Source organism: Mustela nivalis (assembly GCF_964662115.1).
Source record: "Mustela nivalis genome assembly, chromosome: 3".
NCBI lineage: Eukaryota > Metazoa > Chordata > Mammalia > Carnivora > Mustelidae > Mustela > Mustela nivalis.
This window is the reverse complement of record NC_139022.1, coordinates 103,681,369-103,700,176: the sequence shown is the minus strand read 5'-3', so window position 1 is coordinate 103,700,176 and position 18,808 is coordinate 103,681,369. Positions and strand designations below refer to the sequence as shown.

General features: G+C 43.6%; 1 protein-coding gene across 1 annotated transcript; it reads right to left on the bottom strand.

The window, feature by feature from the left end:
• Window positions 1-13,127: 13,127 nt before the first annotated feature.
• Window positions 13,128-15,502, bottom strand: CD14 (CD14 molecule). Its single transcript, XM_082725413.1, has 2 exons — window positions 14,993-15,502; window positions 13,128-14,902 (listed from the first exon to the last, which is right to left on the bottom strand). The coding sequence occupies exons 1-2, from the start codon at window positions 14,993-14,995 to the stop codon at window positions 13,790-13,792; spliced, it is 1,116 nt and encodes a 371-aa protein (XP_082581539.1). The 5' UTR covers window positions 14,996-15,502; the 3' UTR covers window positions 13,128-13,789.
• Between the last annotated feature and the right edge of the window lie 3,306 nt (window positions 15,503-18,808).

Below are 18,808 nucleotides of genomic sequence, written 5' to 3'. Positions count from 1 at the left end.
CACACACAGAGGAACATTACTCAGCTCTCAAAAAGAATGAAATTTTGTCATTTGCAATGACATGAATAGAACTAGAGGATATTATGCTAAGTGGAATAAGTCAGTCAAGAGAAAGACAAATATGATTTCTCTCGCATGGAATGTGAGAAACTGTTTAAAACAGATGAACACAGGGGAAGGAAAGGAAAAATAAGATAAAAACAGAGAGGCAGGCAAACCATAAGAGACTTAACTATAGGAAACAAACTGAGGGTTGTTCAAGGGGAGATGGGTGGGGGCCTAGGGTAACTGGGTGATGAGCATTAAGGAGGACACTTGGTGTAATGAGCACTGTGTGTTATATGCAACTGATGAATCCTAAATTCTACCCCGAAACTAATAATACACTATCTGTTAATTAAATTGAATTGAAATTTAAATAGATTTCTTCTTTTTTTTTTTAAAGATTTTATTTATTTATTTGACAGAAAGTGAGATCACAAGTAGGCAGAGAGGCAGACAGAGAGAGAGGAGGAAGCAGGCTCCCTGCTGAGCAGAAAGCCTATGCCGTGCTCAATCCCAGGACCCTGAGATCATGACCTGAGTTGAAGGCAGAGGCTTTAACCCACTGAGCCACCCAGGCACCCCAAAATTTAAACATATTTAAAGATGCCTTATGGAGATATAATTCATACATCATACATTTTACCCACTCAAAGTGAGTATTTCAATGGGTTTTATTAACACCATTTTAGAACATTCCCATCACTTTATAAAGAAATTTTGTTTCCTCTATTATCACCTCTCTAACCCCACCCTACTACAATCACTAAACAACCATTCATCTATTTTCTGTCTCTATAGATTTGGTTATTCTGGATATTCATATAAAACAAATGACATGTGTTCTTTTTGTGATGGGCTTCTTTCACTCAGAATAATGTTTTCAAGGTTCATCCATATGGTAGCATGCATCAGGATTTCTTTCCTTTCTATGACTGAATGATTTTTCCTGACAGAGGTGAAAAGACTGGGAGGGTCACCCTCTCTGTAAGAGGCTGCCCCGAACGGCTGGTTTGATTCTCGATGCTGGGCATGAAATAAAGCTTTGCTTGACCTTCGCTTTGTATTAGTCTCGTTCCTTTGATTACAGATCCATCAACCCCACTATTCTGCAGGCTCCATAATTTGCTAGAATGACTTACATAACTGAGGAAGGCACATTATACTTACTGTATCTTACACTAATTCTCTGACACCGATTGGGTGTCCTATATTTCAATCCAATTCTGACACTAACGCCCGGAGTTAGCACCAGTTCCCACAAGGTCCTCAACAAAACTGCCTGTATTTCTGATAACAGCCACAACTAGGAACCCCAAGCTGTTTGCACTACTGTCTGACTTGGCTACAGATTTGGGGGTTCCAATTGCTACCTTTCAGCTTCAATAATTCAGTAGAAGGACTCCAGAACTCAAGAAGGTGCTCTACTTATGAGAACCTTTTTATTATAAATGAACAATCAGATGAAGAGATACATAGGGCAAGGTCTGGAAGGGGCCTGAGCACAGGAATTTCTGTCCTTGTGGAGTCAAGGTCTGCCGCAAAAGTTATTTTTAATTGAGATTTCATTATGTAGGCATATGTTTCATAAAATCATAGGCTATGTGGCTGAACTCAACTCCAGGCAATGTCCTGGTTGTTTCTTCTGATGAGCAGCCTTCTCAGGGGAAGCTATCTGGAGGTCCCGCCACAAGTCACCTCATTAACATAGCAGAGAGACTCCTATCATTCAAGAAATCCCAAAGGTTTTTGAAGCTCTGCTCCTTCAACTCGATACAAAGACCAGATATATTCTTTATTATATCACAAACCACTTGATGGTTTTTCACCAAGGATCCCTTAATAGCAAAAGGGTCATACCTGTTTGATTATCTACATTTCATAAAGTATTTATATAAGAGAACAATAATGAAAACATGAATATGGTAGTCCCCACCGTATTTATGGAGGGTGTATTTCAAGACAACCAATAAGATGTCTGAAACCATAGATTGTTCCAAACCCCATATATACTATGCTTTTTCTTATGCATACCTATAGTAAAGTTTAATTTATAAATCAGCCAAGGTAAAAGATTAACAACAATAATAATGAAATAGAACAGTTAAACAATATATACTATAATAAAAATTATGTGGATATGTTCTCTCTTTCAAGATATCTTATTGCTGGAGCATCTCAGTGGCTCAGTCAGTTGAGCATCCAACTCTTAGTTTTGGCTCAGGTCATGATCTCAGCTCGGGGTCATGATATCCAATCCCACGTCAGACTCCTTGATGGACACGGTGTCTGCTTAACATCCTCTCTCACCCTCTCCCTTTGCCCCTCCCCCTGCTTGCTCATGCTTGTGTGATCTCTCTCTCAAAAGAAAAGAGAAAGGAGGTATGCCCGGTGGCTCAGTGGGTTAAAGTGGGTTAAAGCCTCTGCCTTCTGTTCAGGTCATGATCTCAGAGTCCTGGGATTGAGGCCCGCATCGGGCTCTCTGCTCAGCAGGGAGCCTGCTTCCCCCTCTCTCTCTGCCTGCCTCTCTGCCTACTTGTAATTGCCATCTGTCAAATAAATAAATAAAATCTTTAAACGAATAGAAAGGAAAAAAGGAAAAGAAAAGAATCTTATCTATTCTTACTGGGCTCATCCTTCCTCTTCTTGTGAGGATGTGAGATGATCAAATGCCTACGTGAGGAAATGAAGAGTAGTGAATGATGTAGGCATTGGGACACAGGCTTGAGGAACTGAAACTGCAGAGTTAAACTGTAAATAAGGGGGTAACAAATTTATGTGTGCCTAACATTTGACCCCACCCAAAGGCAGATGCTTAACCAGCTGAGCCACCCAGAATGAATCAGTGTAGCGTAGGCACAGGAGGCCTTAACTAAATTTCCCATGCCTATCAATAGTATAATCTTATCAATGCCAGTGGCATATTATATCTCATTGTGTAGATCTGGTACAAAAAAATAAGAGTTATTAGTCCAGTTTATCACTCTATTTTGTGATTAAAATGTCCCCCAGGGCAAAGCTACCCAGGTTTGCAGTCTTCCATTTTAATCTAGTCATATAGTTGAGTTGAACAGCACTGCTATGAATGTTTTGGTACAAATTTTGTTTTACATATCCCTTTTCAATCCTTTTGCATATATACCTAGAAGTAGTATTGCTGGATGATATGGTAATTATACATTTAACTTTTGGAGGAACAGCCAAACTGTTTTTCATAGTGGCTGCCCCATATTACATTCCCACCAGCAACATGTGAGGGTTCCTATCTGTCCACATTCTCACCAACAGTTCTTTCTCTTCTTCTTTTTAAAATTTCACTTATTTGACGGAAAGAGAAAGAGTGAGCACACGCAGGGGGAGCAGCAGAGGGAGAGGGAGAAACAGGCTTCCTGCAGAGCAAGAAGACTGTTATGGGACCCTGGGACCATGACCCCACCCAAAGGCAGATGCTTAACCAGCTGGGCCACCCAGACACCCTTCTTCTTTCTTTCTGGGTTTTTTTCCCCCCAAGTTTATTTATTTGTCATTAGAGAGTGAGAGGGAGTTAGCACACAAACAGGGGGAATGGCAGGCAGAGGGAGAAGCAGGCTCCCCACTGAGCAAGAAGCCTTTTGTGGGACTCAATCCCATAACCCTGGGATCATGACCAAAGGCAAAGGCAGACACTTAACTGAATGAGCCATCCAGGCGTCCCCTCTTCTTTCTTTTTATTAGAGCCAGACTAGTGGGTGTGAAGTGGTGCCTCATTATGGCTTTGATTTACCTTTCCTCAATGACCAGTGACTTTAAGAATCTTTTCACATGCCTGTTTGACCATCTGTTTAGCTTCTTTGAAGAAATATTGATTTAAGTTCTTTGCTCAGGTTTTAATTATTGTTTGTCCTGTGCAGTTTATTAATGAAGAATGATGTTAAGCATCTTTTCAGGCATGTGTATACTTTCTTTGGAGAAATGGCTATGTAAGTCTTTGCCCCAGTTTTTACTTGAATTGTCTTTTTTGTTGATGAGTTATAGGAGCTGTGTAGATATCCTGGATGCTAAACCATTATCAGATATATAATTTGCAAATATTTTCTCCCATTTTGTAGGTTGTTTTTTCATCTTTTTTGATAATGCTTTTTGATGCAGGAAAGTTTTAAATTTTGATGAAATTCCGTTTATTCTTTTTGTCTTTTGTTGTTCTTGCTTTTGGTGTCATATCTCTGAATTCATTGCCAGATCAGAGGTCATGAGGATTAATTTCTGTGTTTTCTTCCAAGAGCTTTACAGTTTTAATTCTTATATTTGTGTAATCGATCCATTTTGAGTTAATTTTTGTATACAGTCTTAAGTTAAGGATACAAATTAATTCATCTGTATCTGGATATCCAGGTGTCCCAGTGCCATTTATTTGAAAGATTTCTTCATTCAATGTTCTCAACATCCTTGTCAAAATCAGCTGTCCATAGAAACATGGGTTTATTTCTGGACTCTCACTTCTCTTTCACTGATTTCATGTTTGTCCCTGTGCCGGTTTCACAGTGTCTTCATTACTATTGCTTCACAAAAAGTTTTGAAATCGGGAATTGTAAGTCCTCCAACTTTGTTCTTGTTTTTAAAAATTGTTTGTCTATAGCATCTTTGGAAATTCCATATGAACTCTAGAATCATCTTGTTAATTTATACAAAAAGCTTAGATTCTTATAAGACATTAGTTGAATCTGCGGATCAGTTGGGGGGAATTGACATCTTAACATATTAAGATCCATCTATATGGGATGTTATTCCATTTATTTAGATCTTATTTAATTTGTTTCAATAGCATTTTGTAGTTTTAGGAGTTTAAGTTTGCTCTTCTTTGGTTATATTTACTCCTAATCATTGTATTTCTTTTAATGCTATTGTAAATGACTTTTTTTTTGAAATTTCATTTTCACTATGTTTGTTGCAAGTGTATAGATATAAAATTGATGTTTGTACGTTGAGCTTGTATCTTACAACTTTATTGAATTTGATTAGTTTTAATATATTTTAGTGAATCCACAGGATTTAAAAAAAAATTTTATTTATTTACTTGAGAGCAAGAGAATGAGAGAGAGAGAGAGAGCATGAGAAGGGGGAGGGTCAGAGGGAGAAGTAGACTCCCTGCTGAACAGGGAGCCCAATGCTGGACTTGATCTTGGGACTCCAGGATCATGACCTGAGCCAAAGGCAGTTGTTAAACCAACTGAGCCACCCAGGCGCCCCTCCACAGGACTTTTTAAATATACACGATCATAAAATCTATGAATTTAGATAGTTGTGCTTCTTTCTTTCCCACCTGGATGTCATTTGTTTCTTTTTCTTGTGTAACTGTCATGGCCAGAATCTCTAGAACAATGCCAAATGAAGGTGGTGAGGACATATATCCTTATTTTGTTGCTCATCTCAGGGCAAAAGCACCTAGTCTTTGATTATTAGCTATGATATTGACTTACTTTTTTTGTAGATGCCCTTGATCATGTTGAGGATACTCTTCCTAATTTTTTTTTTTCATGAAAGGGGTTGGGTTAAAGGGGTTGGGTTTTATCAAATGCTTCTGTGTTTATTTAGATGATCATATTTTTATGTTTTATCCTGATATGATATGGTGTATTACACTGACTGATTTTCAGCTGTTAAACCAACCATTCCTGGGATAAATCTAAATTGGTCATGGTATATAATTCTTTTTATACATTCTTCTTATAAATTGCTGGAGTCAATTTCTAGTATTTTATTGGGGGTTCTTTCATTCATACTCATAAGGAATATTAGACTGTAGTTTTCTTTTCTTATGATTTGTCAAGCACTCTTTCTTTTTTTTTTTAAGATTTTATTTATTTATTTGTAAGAGAGAGAGAGAGAGTGAGAGCGAGCACAGGCAGACAGAGTGGAAGGCAGAGTCAGAGGGAGAAGCAGGCTCCCTGCGGAGCAAGGAGCCCGATGTGGGACTCGATCCCAGGACGCTGGGATCATGACCTGAGCCAAAGGCAGCTGCTTAACCAACTGAGCCACCCAGGCGTCCCGTCAAGCACTCTTTCTTAAACATTACCATGATATTGGGCACCTGGGTGGCTCAGCTGATTAAGCAATTGCTTTTGGCTCAGGTCATGATCCCAGAGTCCCTGGATCAAGTCCTGCATCGGGCTCCCAGCTCCACGTGGAGTCTGCTTCTCCCTCTGACCTTCTCCCTCCTCATGCTTTCTGTCATTCTCTCTCTTTCTCACATGGGTAAATAAAATCTAAAAAAAGAAAAAAATTATCACAATATCATACCTATCATATATAATACCATAGTTTAAAAAAAACCACTGGTAATTTTTTTATGTCCTCAAAGATACAGGTCAGTATTCAAACTTCTTCCATTGTAGGTAATTTGAGGTGGCTCATAAAGAGCCTCTCCTGATCTAGAGAATAAGGGAGTTCTGATTATGATAAGAGACAGGGGAGGGGGGTGTTGGGGAAAAGAAGACTGTTTGGGAAAGAGCAGAAACTCTTGACTCAGGATACAAGGACTTCTGAGGAAAAGAATTGACGTCCATTTGGCTCCAGATGACAGCACAGGAACAAAAGAGGAAGCTACAGGGAGACTTTTTGGCTCAGAAATGGAAGTTCTATGACCTCAGTCCTACAAATATACAATTCATCACACCACAACAGATATCCAAATTCATTGTACATGTGGAAGTAGAACTGTTACTTCTCCTAATCCATTTCTCACTCCTTGTTACTTCCTTCCCTGTCTAGGGCACATTTTTCAGCCCTGCCTTATCAACAAAACTTGCTCAATCCTTGGGTCTCAGTTGGGCTGCCCTGTATACCTACCCTCAATTTTGCTCTGCCAGTTTCTAGGTTGTTGTTGGTTTTGTGGTTTTTTTTTCCGCAGAAGAAACTGTATGATGCAAAGCTATAGATTCAGTGTATCAGTGGGAGAAGTTGGGTTCAGAATCTTCCTGCATCACCCTTTTGAACAGAAACTTTACCCACCCCCAATTTTGAATGTTTGAATCCTACTCCTGTGCTGCTATATGCTGTCTGATCAGAAAATGCTACATGCCTTTTGACTGGAAATGTGACACATGTTTTATGGCCTCCAACCTCAGAAAAATATTTTTATTTGACCTTAATGAAGCAAAACACTAATTGGTTTTTTTCTCACTTAACTCACGGCTGCTATAAAGCCTCAGCCCACTCTTTCCATTCATTCAATCAGTTTTTCAATAAAGATTAATGGAGCACCTACCTTGTGCCAGGCACTGTCTTTGGGACTAGAGATTCAGAAGTAAACAACACTGACACCACTGCTGCTCTCAGCAGTTGTCATGGTACTTCCAACACAATACTCAACAAACAAAGTATGAATACAGAAGATGATTTCCAATTGAGATTAATGCTTGAAGAAAATAACGTATGATGTTGTAATCAGGATGATGAGGCAGGAGGGGCTCCTTAAGATGAGGTAATATTTGAATTGAATCCTGAACAATGAGGTGCCTGCCATAAGAAGATCAGTATTTAGAGCTTAATTTGGTAGAAGTTCCACGGTCTCCTGTTATTGCAGGAGCATCTTTACCCAAATACTCTGCCTTCCAGCCAGGTGACTATAAGTTGACGTATGTGTGCTTATCTGAAGGCCACCCCTCCTTTTTTTAAGATTTTATTTCTTTATTTGACAAAGCAAGAAAGGGAATACAAGCAGGTTGGGTGGGAGAGGAAGAGGCAGGCTTCCTGCCTAGCACGGAGACTGATGCCCGGCTCTATCCCTGGACCCTGGGATCATGACCTGAGCCAAAGGCAGACGCTTAATGCCTGAGCCACCCAGGTGCCCCAGACCAACCCCTTTACTGGTGAATTAGGTACCAGTCCTTTTTTTACCTATTCAAGGACATTTCTCCAGACTCCCTTCTTTCTCCTATATCATCAAGTTTTCCCTCTCTACTGGATTATTCCCATCTGCATACAAACATTTTTTTCTCTTATCTTAAGAACCAATTAACCTGGGTGGCTCAGTCATTAAGCATCTGCCTTTGGCTCAAGTCATGATCCCAGGGTCCTGGGATTGAGCCTCACATGGGGTCTCCCTGCTCAACCAAAGACTGCTTCTCCCCTCCCACTCCCCCACTTATATTCCTCCTCTCCCTCTGTCAAGTAAGTAAATAAAATCTTTTTAAAAAATTAAAAAATAATTTAAAAAAAAACAATTAACGTGGGGCACTTGGGTGGCTCAGTCAGCTAAGGACCGACTCTTCATCTCTGCTCAGACCATGGTCTCATGGTTGTGGGAATGCGAGTAAGGCTCTGCATTCAGTGGGGAGTCTGCTTGAGATTTTTTCTCCCTCTCCCTCTGCCCCTCTCCTCAATTGTATGCAGGTGATCTCTCTCTCTGTCTAAAATAAGTAAATCTCAAAAAAAATATTAAGGGGCATCTGGGTGGCTCCATCAGTTAAGCATCTGCCTTCAATTCAGGTCATGATTCCAGGGTCCTGGGATCGAGCCCTGCATCGGGCTTTCTACTCAGCAGAGAGCCTGCTTCCTCCTCTCTCTCTGCCTGTCTCTCTGCCTGCTTGTGATCTCTGTCTGTCAAATAAATAAATAAAAAATCTTTAACACTGGAATTCTAGCTAAAGAAATTAGGCAAGAAAAAGAAATAAAAGGTATCCAAAGTGAAAAAGAAGCAAGATTATCTCTATTCACAAATGACATAATTTATATGTAGAAAATTGTAAAGAGTGGCATTCAACTCTTGGTTTCAGCTCAGGTCATTATTTCGTGCATTCCAGATTTGAGCCCCTCAGTGGGCTCCATGCTCAGAGGGGAATCTGCTTGAAGATTCTCTCCCTGTCTCTCCCCCTACTCGTTCATGTGTGTTCACACTCTCTCTCTCAAATAAATGAATCTTTTTTTTAAAGAAAATCATAAAAATTACACACACACACACACAAACTGTTAGAAAAAATAAATTCTGGGATGCCCAGGTGGCTCAATTGTTAGGCATTTGCCTTTGGCTCGGGTCATGATCTCAGGGTCCTAGGATAGAGTCTCACATCAGGCTCCTTCCTCGGTGGGGAGCCTGCTTCTCCTTCTCCCTCTCCCACTTGCCCTGCTTGTGATCCTTCTCTGGCTGTGTCTCCTCTCTCTGTCAAATAAATAAAATCTTTAAAAAAAAAGAAAAGAAAAGAAAAAATGAATTCAGGAAAGTTTCAAGATACAAAATTAACATATAAAATCCAGTGAGTTTTGGTACCCTGGGTGGCTTGTGAGTTAAGCCTCTGCCTTCAGCTCAGGTTCTGATCCCAGGGTCCTGGGATTGATCGAGTCCCATATCTGGCTCCCTGCTCAGCAGAGAGCCTGCTTCTCCCTCTCCCTCTGCTGCTCCCCCTGTTTGTGCTCTCTCTGTCCCTATCTCTCAAATAAATAAATAAAATCTTAAAAAAAATTAAAAATTTAAAAAATAAAATTGCAATTTTAACAAATACTTCTAACTCAGTACTCCTGATTGTTTTGCCTTTGCTGTTTTTTTTTTCCATAGTACTTATCTTCTAACGCACTATAGACTTTACTCTTCCCACTGCAATGTAAGCAAAAAAATGGGGACTTTTGCTGCTCTGTTCACTAATGTATCCTCAGCACTTTCAAGTGCTTGTTGTGTAGTAGGAACTCACCAAATGTTGCACAAACAGCAAAGGGGAAGGGAGGGAAAAATAAAACAAGAGGAAATCAGAGAGGGAGACAAACCATAGAGACTCTTAATCATAGGAATGAGGGTTGATGGAGGGGGGTGGGAGGTGGGGGGTTGCGGTAAATGGGTGATGGGCATTAAGGAGGGCATGTGATATAATGAGCACTGGGTATTACACAAGACTATGAATCCCTGAGCTCTACCTCTGAAACTAATAATATACTACATGTTAATTAATTGAATTTAAATAAAAATACATGCAAGTTTAAAAATTGGTGAACAAACAAACAAATGACCAGAGCATTCCCAGGAGAGTGAAGAGCCAGTGTGAAAGGAAGTAATGCCAGAGTGGAGCAGCTAGAATATGCTGAGGAGGAGACAGAGACAAAGATAGGGAAGGAAGCATAGGAAACTGCTGACCACTCTTTCCCTGTGTCCCCCACCTGAAAAGTTCTCAATTCTCCTTGTCTCTGTGTCCTTTAAGGACCCTGTTTCCCACATCCTTAAATGCTGACTGATGCTTTCCAGGTTCCCTTTTTAGCAATCTCCTTGCTCTATCCCTGGAGCTTCCCCATCTACATGACTTCACAACCACTTCTACACTGAGGGCTCCTCAGTTCTGGAATGCAGCCCAAACTTGTCTTGTCAGATCTAAACTCCAAAGACCAGCTAGCTACTGGATTTGAAGCACTTCAAGCTCATAAGTGCCCTTCTCCTAATCTTTTTTTTTTTTTTCTTTTCCATTTCCATCCCTCTGAGTGAGACTGGCATCCTCTAAACCAGAAACCTAAGCATCTTGTCTTTCCCCACATTCAGGCATCCTGGGACCCATCGGATTCTACCTCTTTCAGAGCTCTTGGAGCCATCCTTCCTCCACATTTCCATGGCAACTGCTGTCCTGGTCAGGTCTTCACCCTTTCTCACCTAGACTCATTCAATAACCTCTTCAGTGCTCCTTTAGAATCTGCTAATCCAACTTCCACGTGGCCACCTGTGGGCTTTTTCGAACACACACTTGCTTCCAGTAACTGTCCACTTCAAACTCATTAATCACTCCTCACACCCTGCGAGATCATCTCTTAAGGCCCTTCACGACATGCTCTTAGTTAAATCTCTCTTCTACCCAGAGGGGAAAGATGGCTCTTAAGTTTGTGCTCTCTCTCTCTCTCTGTCAAATAAATAAATAAAATCTTAAAAAATAATAAAATATGATATTTTATTTATTTGACGGAGTGCTTGTGCACAAGCAGGGGGAGCAGAAGAGGGAGAAGAGTCTCCCCGCTGAGCAGGAAGCCCTACTCAGGGCTCCAACCCAGGACCCTGGAATCATGACCTGGTCTTCTGAAGGCAGCCACTTAACCAACTGAGCCACTGAGCCACCCAGCCGCCGCTAAATTTAAAAAAAAAAAAAATATATATATATATATATATATATATATATATATATATATATATATATAAAAGACTTTATTTATTTGACAGAGAGAGAGATCACAAGTAGGCAGAGAGTCAGGTAGAGAGAGAGAGAGAAGCAGGCTCCCCGCTGAGCAAAGAGCCTGATGCGGGGCTCCATCCCAGGACACTGAGATCATGACCTGAGCCGAAGGCAGCTGCTTAATCCACTGAGTCACCCAGGCACCCCAAATAAATAAAATCTTAAAAAAAAAAGAGTTTCTAACCACTCATTATTGACTTTTTACATTTACCTCCTCACAGTGCAGTAATAAACAGTGTGTGGGCTGGCACTTGCCTTTGATGATATTTTGAATAGCATTGCTTTACAAGGCCCTACGTAATCTGGCCCTGCTATTCTCTCATGTTTTCTCTTACTGTTCTTCCCTACCACCCCTGCTCACCCTGCTTCAGCCACACTGGCCTCCTTATTGTTTCCTTTAACACTCAGGATTTTTATGCTTGCCATTGTCTCTGCCTGAAATGCTATTCCTGCAGATATCCTCAAGCTCACTTTCCCAATTCGCTAAGGAGATTGTTAAAATATCCCCATCAGAGAGACCTTCCTAACACTCCCATATAACATATCAATCCTCAACACTCTGTCCTCTTTCTCTTCACAAGCCTTATCATAGTTTGATAAGGCCCCTGACCCCCACTATCCAACTAGAATCTGCCCCTGACCCCCACTATCCAACCAGAATTTGAATTCCATATGAACAAGAACTTCTGTATTATTCTTGATATATCCACAGGGTTTAGCATAGTCCCTGGCATATAATCAGCACTTGAATGAATGAATGTCACCAGCTTCCATCACTGGGATCTCCAGCCCTACATAATCAGTTATAATTCTCAGATCTGGCCATATACTTTCAGATTTGAACCTTTTAAAGTACCCATTTTTGCCTGGGAACGTCCTTCCTGAGGAAGTGATATTCACCTCTCAGACCCAGAATAAATGTCTCCTTTCCTGTACAGTCTTCCAGAGGAGCTCATAGAGTAGATCCCTCCCATTCATGGAATCACAACTATCTATTCTGTATACATCTCCCTTATTAGATTGAGAATTCTCTGAGGACATGGATGTTTTGGTCTCATCTTTATATATCAGTGTCCTAACACAGGGCCCGAGGTTGAGCAGAGGCTCCAGAACTTTGATGAAGAGCACTCAAAGCTATTCAAATGTAAGTTGCTGCTTGAGGTTGTTAGTTCTCTGATACTGGAAATGTTCCCCTGTGCTGGATGAAGTCCTCTTGGGGATACTCCGAGGGGTTTCCTGCCTGGGGATGGCAATTTATCAGTCCCCGTGATTCTTTTTGAGTCTGTGGTCTGGTAATCCGTGTAACTCTCCCAACAATGTTATTTTGCATCCTCCATTCCTACCTGTGTGGCGCTGGACACTGGAGGCAGGCAGGCCAGAGGGCCAGAGGCCAGAGGGCTTATATAAGCTATAAGAATAGCTTATATCTGCCCCATTCTCCATCCCTCTTCCAGGTCCTCTGTGAGGCAGGTGTCTAGCTCTCTGATGCATATGGCTGCCTCCTCAATGTAAAGAAGGGACTCCTAGGGGGCGCCTGGGAGGCTCAGGGTGTTGGTCCTCTGCCTTCAGCTCAGGTCATGATCCCAGGGTCCTGGGATTGAGCCTCGCATCAGGCTCTCTGCTCAGTGGGAGCCTGCTTCCTCCTCTCTCTCTCTGCCTGCCTCTCAGACCCAGAATAAATGTCTCTCAGTCAAATAAATAAATAAAATCTTAAAAAAAAAAAAGAAAAGAAGGGACTCCTAGAAGGAGCAGTACCTCTTGGCTGATGTCCTGGGTCTCTGAGAAAATGTGGTTTGGAAGGTACATGTCATTACTTGCCCTGTGAGAGGTCTAAGATGTTGTGAAGTGTCTAAGCTATTATCCTATTTGCAAGTTAAGGATCCAGCCAGAAACAATTATACACACAAGATATCTGGTTCAGAGACAGACTGTTTAATGATAGTATCTTGTAACCGTCCTCCATGCATAAATTCCCCTTTAGATGACACAGTGAAAGCCAGCATACCTGTGTGTGTGGAGGGGCTTTACACAGCAGAAGAGAAACCCTGAAATTATGAAACTCAGGTGGTAGAGCTGTCCCTTCTCCATGGAGAGTTGGGAGAGAGAGAGAGAGAGAGAATAAGCATGTAACTCTGAGTTTTATTACTTTTGAAAGGGGGAGCAGCTGGCTCTTGGGAAATGCACCAGAGAGCAAACATTCTGTATCTTCCTCGGCATGTTTACCATTCAAACAACCTTAACACGGGTGTAAGTAATCTCAGAAAGCTGGATTGCACAGAAACCCCCATTTCTCACACACAGCTCTAGACAGGAAACACTCCCTGCCTCTTCCACCCTTTAAATTCTATTCTTAGGTTTCTAGGGGATTTGGATGAAGAAAGCTAAATATAATGGATTCCACAGCCAGCACTGTGCCCAGCAGATCACAGACACCCACTGAGTGAATGACACCTATCTCCTTGTTTCAGATTTTAATGAAGATGAGGCAGAGGGTTGGTTGGTTAAGATGTCCGGATAAGGCTTCTGTGGAGCCAGGACAATCTGAGCCAATTCATTCGTCTCTCTCGTGGGCCCTAGGCGACGACCCCCACACTCTGAAGCACCGCTAAGGTTCCTGACATCCCCACCGCCAGAGCCGAATGCGCACAGGCTGAGACCACGCCAGACTTCATCGGGTCTTCTTGGTAGAGGTCTTCAGGGTCCAGAAAGGGATTCCCATCCAGCGTCAGGTTACTCACCATGGGCAGCTCTTCTGGCCGAGGCTCTTTGTTCAGCCTGTTGCACCTAAGATCAAGCTCGCTAAGCCTGGCCGGTAGTCCCTTAGGCACTTGCTCCAACCTGGCGAAGGACAAGTTGAGAGAGTTCAGTGTCCTCGGCCAGACACACACAGGAGCGCCTGGGGCGGTGGCGCGCAGCGAGTTGTGGCTGAGGTCTAGGCGCTGAGGTTGCACACCCGCCTGCACCATCGCCAAGCACACGCCGTTGGGCGTCTGTATCCCGGCGTTCCGTAAAACTAGAGCCTGGAGGGCCGGGAACTTGTGCTGACAGAGAGCTGCAGTCAGTCCGTGCTCGCCCAGTCGGGGATTGTCGGACAGGTCTAAGGTGGTGAGGGCCAGGAAGGTGGGGAGGTGTGCGCAGGAAAAAGCAAGCGAATGTGCTTGCGCAATGTTCAGTACCTTGAGGCCCGGCTTCAGCCACCGTTGGAGTTCGGTGAGCCAGGCACCTCCCGCTGTCCACGACACGTTCCGGAGAGTGAGGGTGGAGAGCGCAGGCCCAGTCGCTTCCAGAAGCGGCGGTGGCGTCCCGCCGGTTACCTCCAGGTCCTGGAGCGTCAGTTCCTTGATGCGGGAGTACGCCAGCGCACGCAGGAAGGCTGCCACGAGCACAGCAGGAACCTGCGCAGAGGCCACTGTGAGCCGCCGCAAGCGCAGAGCTTTCAGCACGTCAGCGTACTGCTTCGGGTCTGTGTCTGCGCCTTTTAGAAACTGTTCCAGGTTGTGGCCGCCGCCATGGATCTCCACCTCGATGGCACTTACACACTGGTAGGCGTTGGACCACTCGGGCTGCGGATCCGTGAAGTTGCAGAAGCAGCGGAAATCCTCGTCGTCCACTTCGCAGGGCTCTAGTACGACCTCAGAGATGCACAGCGTTGGCAGCAACAGCAGCAGCAAGCAGGGCGCGCGCACCTAAGGAAGAAAGCAGAGGTCAGGGCTGCCCCAGTCAGTGCCTGGGGTTCCTTGAGTAGTTCCCTTTGGGCCCCAAGACCGTACACTCACCATGGTCTATTGGTGCTCCGGGTCTCTGTGTCCTGGCGAGCTCAGGGAGGAGCTACTTTGCTGTACAGCCGCACCCACCTGTTTCTTCTAGGCTTCACACACTTAGCTGAGCTCTTGGGCGGCCTGCGAGTTTATGCAACCGTGGGATATCACTCTGTTCTTTTCTCTGTGAACCCTGGTCACTCCCCACCTCTCTGCCACCCAACTACTCCATGTGGTACCCTTCTGGGAAGTTTTGCAATGAAGGATGTTGCCAGGACTGTAACAGGAAGGATCTTGTAGGGCATTTAGAGTGCAAAGCCCCAGGCAGTATTCTGATGAGTCAGATACCCCAGGCTTGTTTACTAACTTTGGGGAAAGAAAAGTCCCCAGTGCTTCAGGCCAGGACTCTCACTTCCCCGTCTTTATCCCACGGAATCAACTGGGGTAGTTTCTTTAACTTTTTCCTCGTCTGGGTTACTATTAACGACACCCAAATCCAATACCCTGAATACCCTCGCATGTTTAGCTTCCGGAGACTGAGGGTGGAGAGCGCAGCTAGATATTGTGTGGAGGATATCGCAAACTTCCTCTGTTGACTCCAAGGAATAGCACTGAGGTTCAAGGGAAGGAAGTTGGTCTGAAGAACAACCCCTTCCTTTATGATTTGTTGTTGTTGTTGACTTTTTCTTTTTTAAAACTTTGATTATTAAGAAGGCAAGAGCTTTGATTTGGGGGGTGGGGGGGCGTTTGGGTGGCTCAGTCGGTTAAGCCGCTGCCTTTGGCTCACGTTATGATCTCAGGGTAGGGATTGAGCCCCACATGGGGCTCCCTGCTCAGTGCAGAGACTGCTTCTCCCTCTCTTCCGTTCCTGCTCTCTCCTCTCGCTATCTCTGTCTCTCTTTGTCAAATAGTTTTTTTTTTTTTAAATCTAAAAAAATAAAAGAAAGTAAGAGCGTTGTTTTTTTTTTTTTTAAGATTATTTCTTTATTTGAGAAAGAGAGAGTGGGGTGAAGAGCAGAGGGAGAGAGACAAGCAGACTCCTCGCTCAGCACCCAGCGTTTTGAGGGTCCGGATACCATGATCCTGAGATAATGACCTTAGCTGAAACGAAGAGTGGGGCACTCAGCCGGATGAGCCACTCAGATGCCCCAGCTTGCAATCTATCTTTCTTTTTTTAAGATTTATGTATTCATTTCAGAGAGACACACAGAGAGAGAGAGAGAGACAGAGAGAGAGAGAGAGACAGTGCTCCAGCAGGGGCTAGGGTGGGGGGCAGAGGGAGAGGGAGAAGCAGACTCTCTGCTGAGTGGGGAGCCCCACACAGGGCTCAATCCCATGACTCTGAGATCATGAAGACAAGGTGCTTAACCCAGGTGGTTCAGTCAGAAAATAATAGCTTTCTTAAAGAGGTCTTTAATAGAGACACATTGGCCAAATAGTTCCACTTCTTGCAGTTTCCATTTCCTTGCCCTGAAACTGAGAAACAGTTATTTCAAACCCAGATTTCCTCCTTGCGCCTAGCTCTCCACTGCCCTTCCCCCGCAACACAGTTCCTGGGAGGAAAGGCAGGACCTATGTTGAATGAGGATTAATTAGTAATCACCTGTTTCGCAAAAACAAACAAACAAAAAAACCCCACAAAACCCACGTGTCCCAGAGGGTGAATAGGGGCTGTGCTTTCACAACCACCCTCACAGTTCTTCACCTGTAGATTCTGGGGCAAGACCTATACTAAAAATGTTTGAATTCTCACTTCTCCCATTTTTTTAAATAAATGGCTTTACCTTTGTCCATATTCCAAACAAGTAGGTTTCATTAGACCTCACTGCTCCCTGTGTATCTTGTTGGGCATGTCTTGATACCCCGAGCTGTGCCCTAAGACCAGCCAGGCCGGGTCACTGGAACATCCCTGAGGACCAAGAATGTGAGTTTATAGTTCAGTGATAAATACACTGACTCTGTGGTCAGACAGCCAGGCTTGGAATCCCAGCTCTACCACTGAGGTTTTAATACTTGGGCAAATTTCTGCGCCTCAGATTTCTGGGTTCCTGATTTGTAACATGGAGATAATGGTAGTACTTGTCTGTGACTACAGAGCCATATCTATTAAGAATAGTCCTGATTTTTATGTTCTTCATCAGTGCCTCTGCATTCAGAAGACTCAGACCACTGAAACCTGGCTCCTTAGCAAATCCCATCATTCTAAGGGTGGTACTTTGGATGATGGTTCCAAGCAAAGAGGGGGCAATAATGGCTCTGCAAGGATCCCCAACTCACCTTGATTCAACAAATACCTATCATTTGTCTACCAAATGTCAGGGCTGGTACAAAGCCCAGGGACACACACATGACCATTGCACCATCCCTCAGGTACTCTGGTAGGAGGGGGGAGGCAAACACAGATGCAGACTACAGTCCATAGGGAAGAGGACTTGCAGAGGAGAAACTAAAGACTTGGGGGAGCTGTGGAGAAAGGAACAGGTAGCTCTGTATTAGAGATGACTTGGGGCTGTTTTTCACAGGGTTGATCGTGATGTTGGGAAGACAAGTACAAAAAAACTGGGTGGGCAGCTGTAACTGTCTGGGCAGATATTTTTCCTGGAGACTTGTCTTACCTTCCCCATCAGGGGAAATATGTAGGTGTTAGAAGCAGCCTGTCCCATGACAAAGGAGATAAAAGACTCAGACTCTATACCCAGCCAGTGCATGGTGCTCTGAGCAGTTGCTCAGTAAATGGCTGTTCCAGTGCTGGATGGATGCTGGGCCTGGAGAGATGTGGGGGCAGGATAATGGTCTGCAGATATTTAACTAGGTGATCTGTGGAAGAGATTAAAGGCAATTTTTTATTTTATTTTTTAAAAGATTTTATTAATTATTTGACAGAGATCACAAGTAGGCAAAGAGGCTGGCAGAGAGAGAGAGGAAGGCAAGCAGGCTCCCTGCTGAGCATAGAGCTCGATGTAGGGCTTGATCCCAGGACCCTGAGATCACGACCTGAGCCAAAGGCAGAGGCTTTAACCCACTGAGCCACCCAGGCACTCCTAGAGACAATTAAAAATATATATTTATTTGACACAGAGAGAGAGCACAAGCAGGAGAAGTGGCAGGCAGAGGGGGGAAGCAGGCTCCCCACTGAGCAGGGAACCTGATGTGGGGACTCTTTTCCAGGACCCTGGGATCACGACCTGAGCAGAAGGCAGATGTTTGACTGAGCCACCCAGGAGTCCCAGATTAAAGGCGATTAACTCCAAGAGGTGGAATTAAATTCTAGGAAAGAAAGTTGGTTTGAAAGTGTCAAATCCTAACCACAGACTACCAGAGGAAGTTGATTTGAGAACAGTTCCCTTTCTTGGATTTGTTCTTACTCATATATTTCCCTAAATAATAGCTTTCTAAAAATTAGAGACCTTCAATAAAAATTCCTTTTTTTAAAAAAGATTTTATTTTATTTATTTGAGAGAGAGAGAGAGAGAGAGCACAAGCAGGGGAAGTGGAAGAGGGAGAAGCAGGCTCGTTGCATAGCAGGGAGCCTGATGTGGGGCTCCATCCCAGGACCTGACCCGAAGAGAAATGCTTAACGGTCTGAGCCACCCAGGCACCCCCTCCAATAAAGATGCTTAACTGCTACCAGGACTCCATTCTCTTGGAGCTGTGAATGGGATTTGGGGAGGACAACATCAAACAATACACTGTAACTTCATGACAGTAAAAATGGTTATGAAGTATATGGCGCTATAGGCTCTTATGACAGGGACAGAGGTCCAGTAGTTCTGAGTAGGGGACATTGGAATTGAGATCTTGAGGGACAGAGGCCCAGTAGTTCTGAGTAGGGGA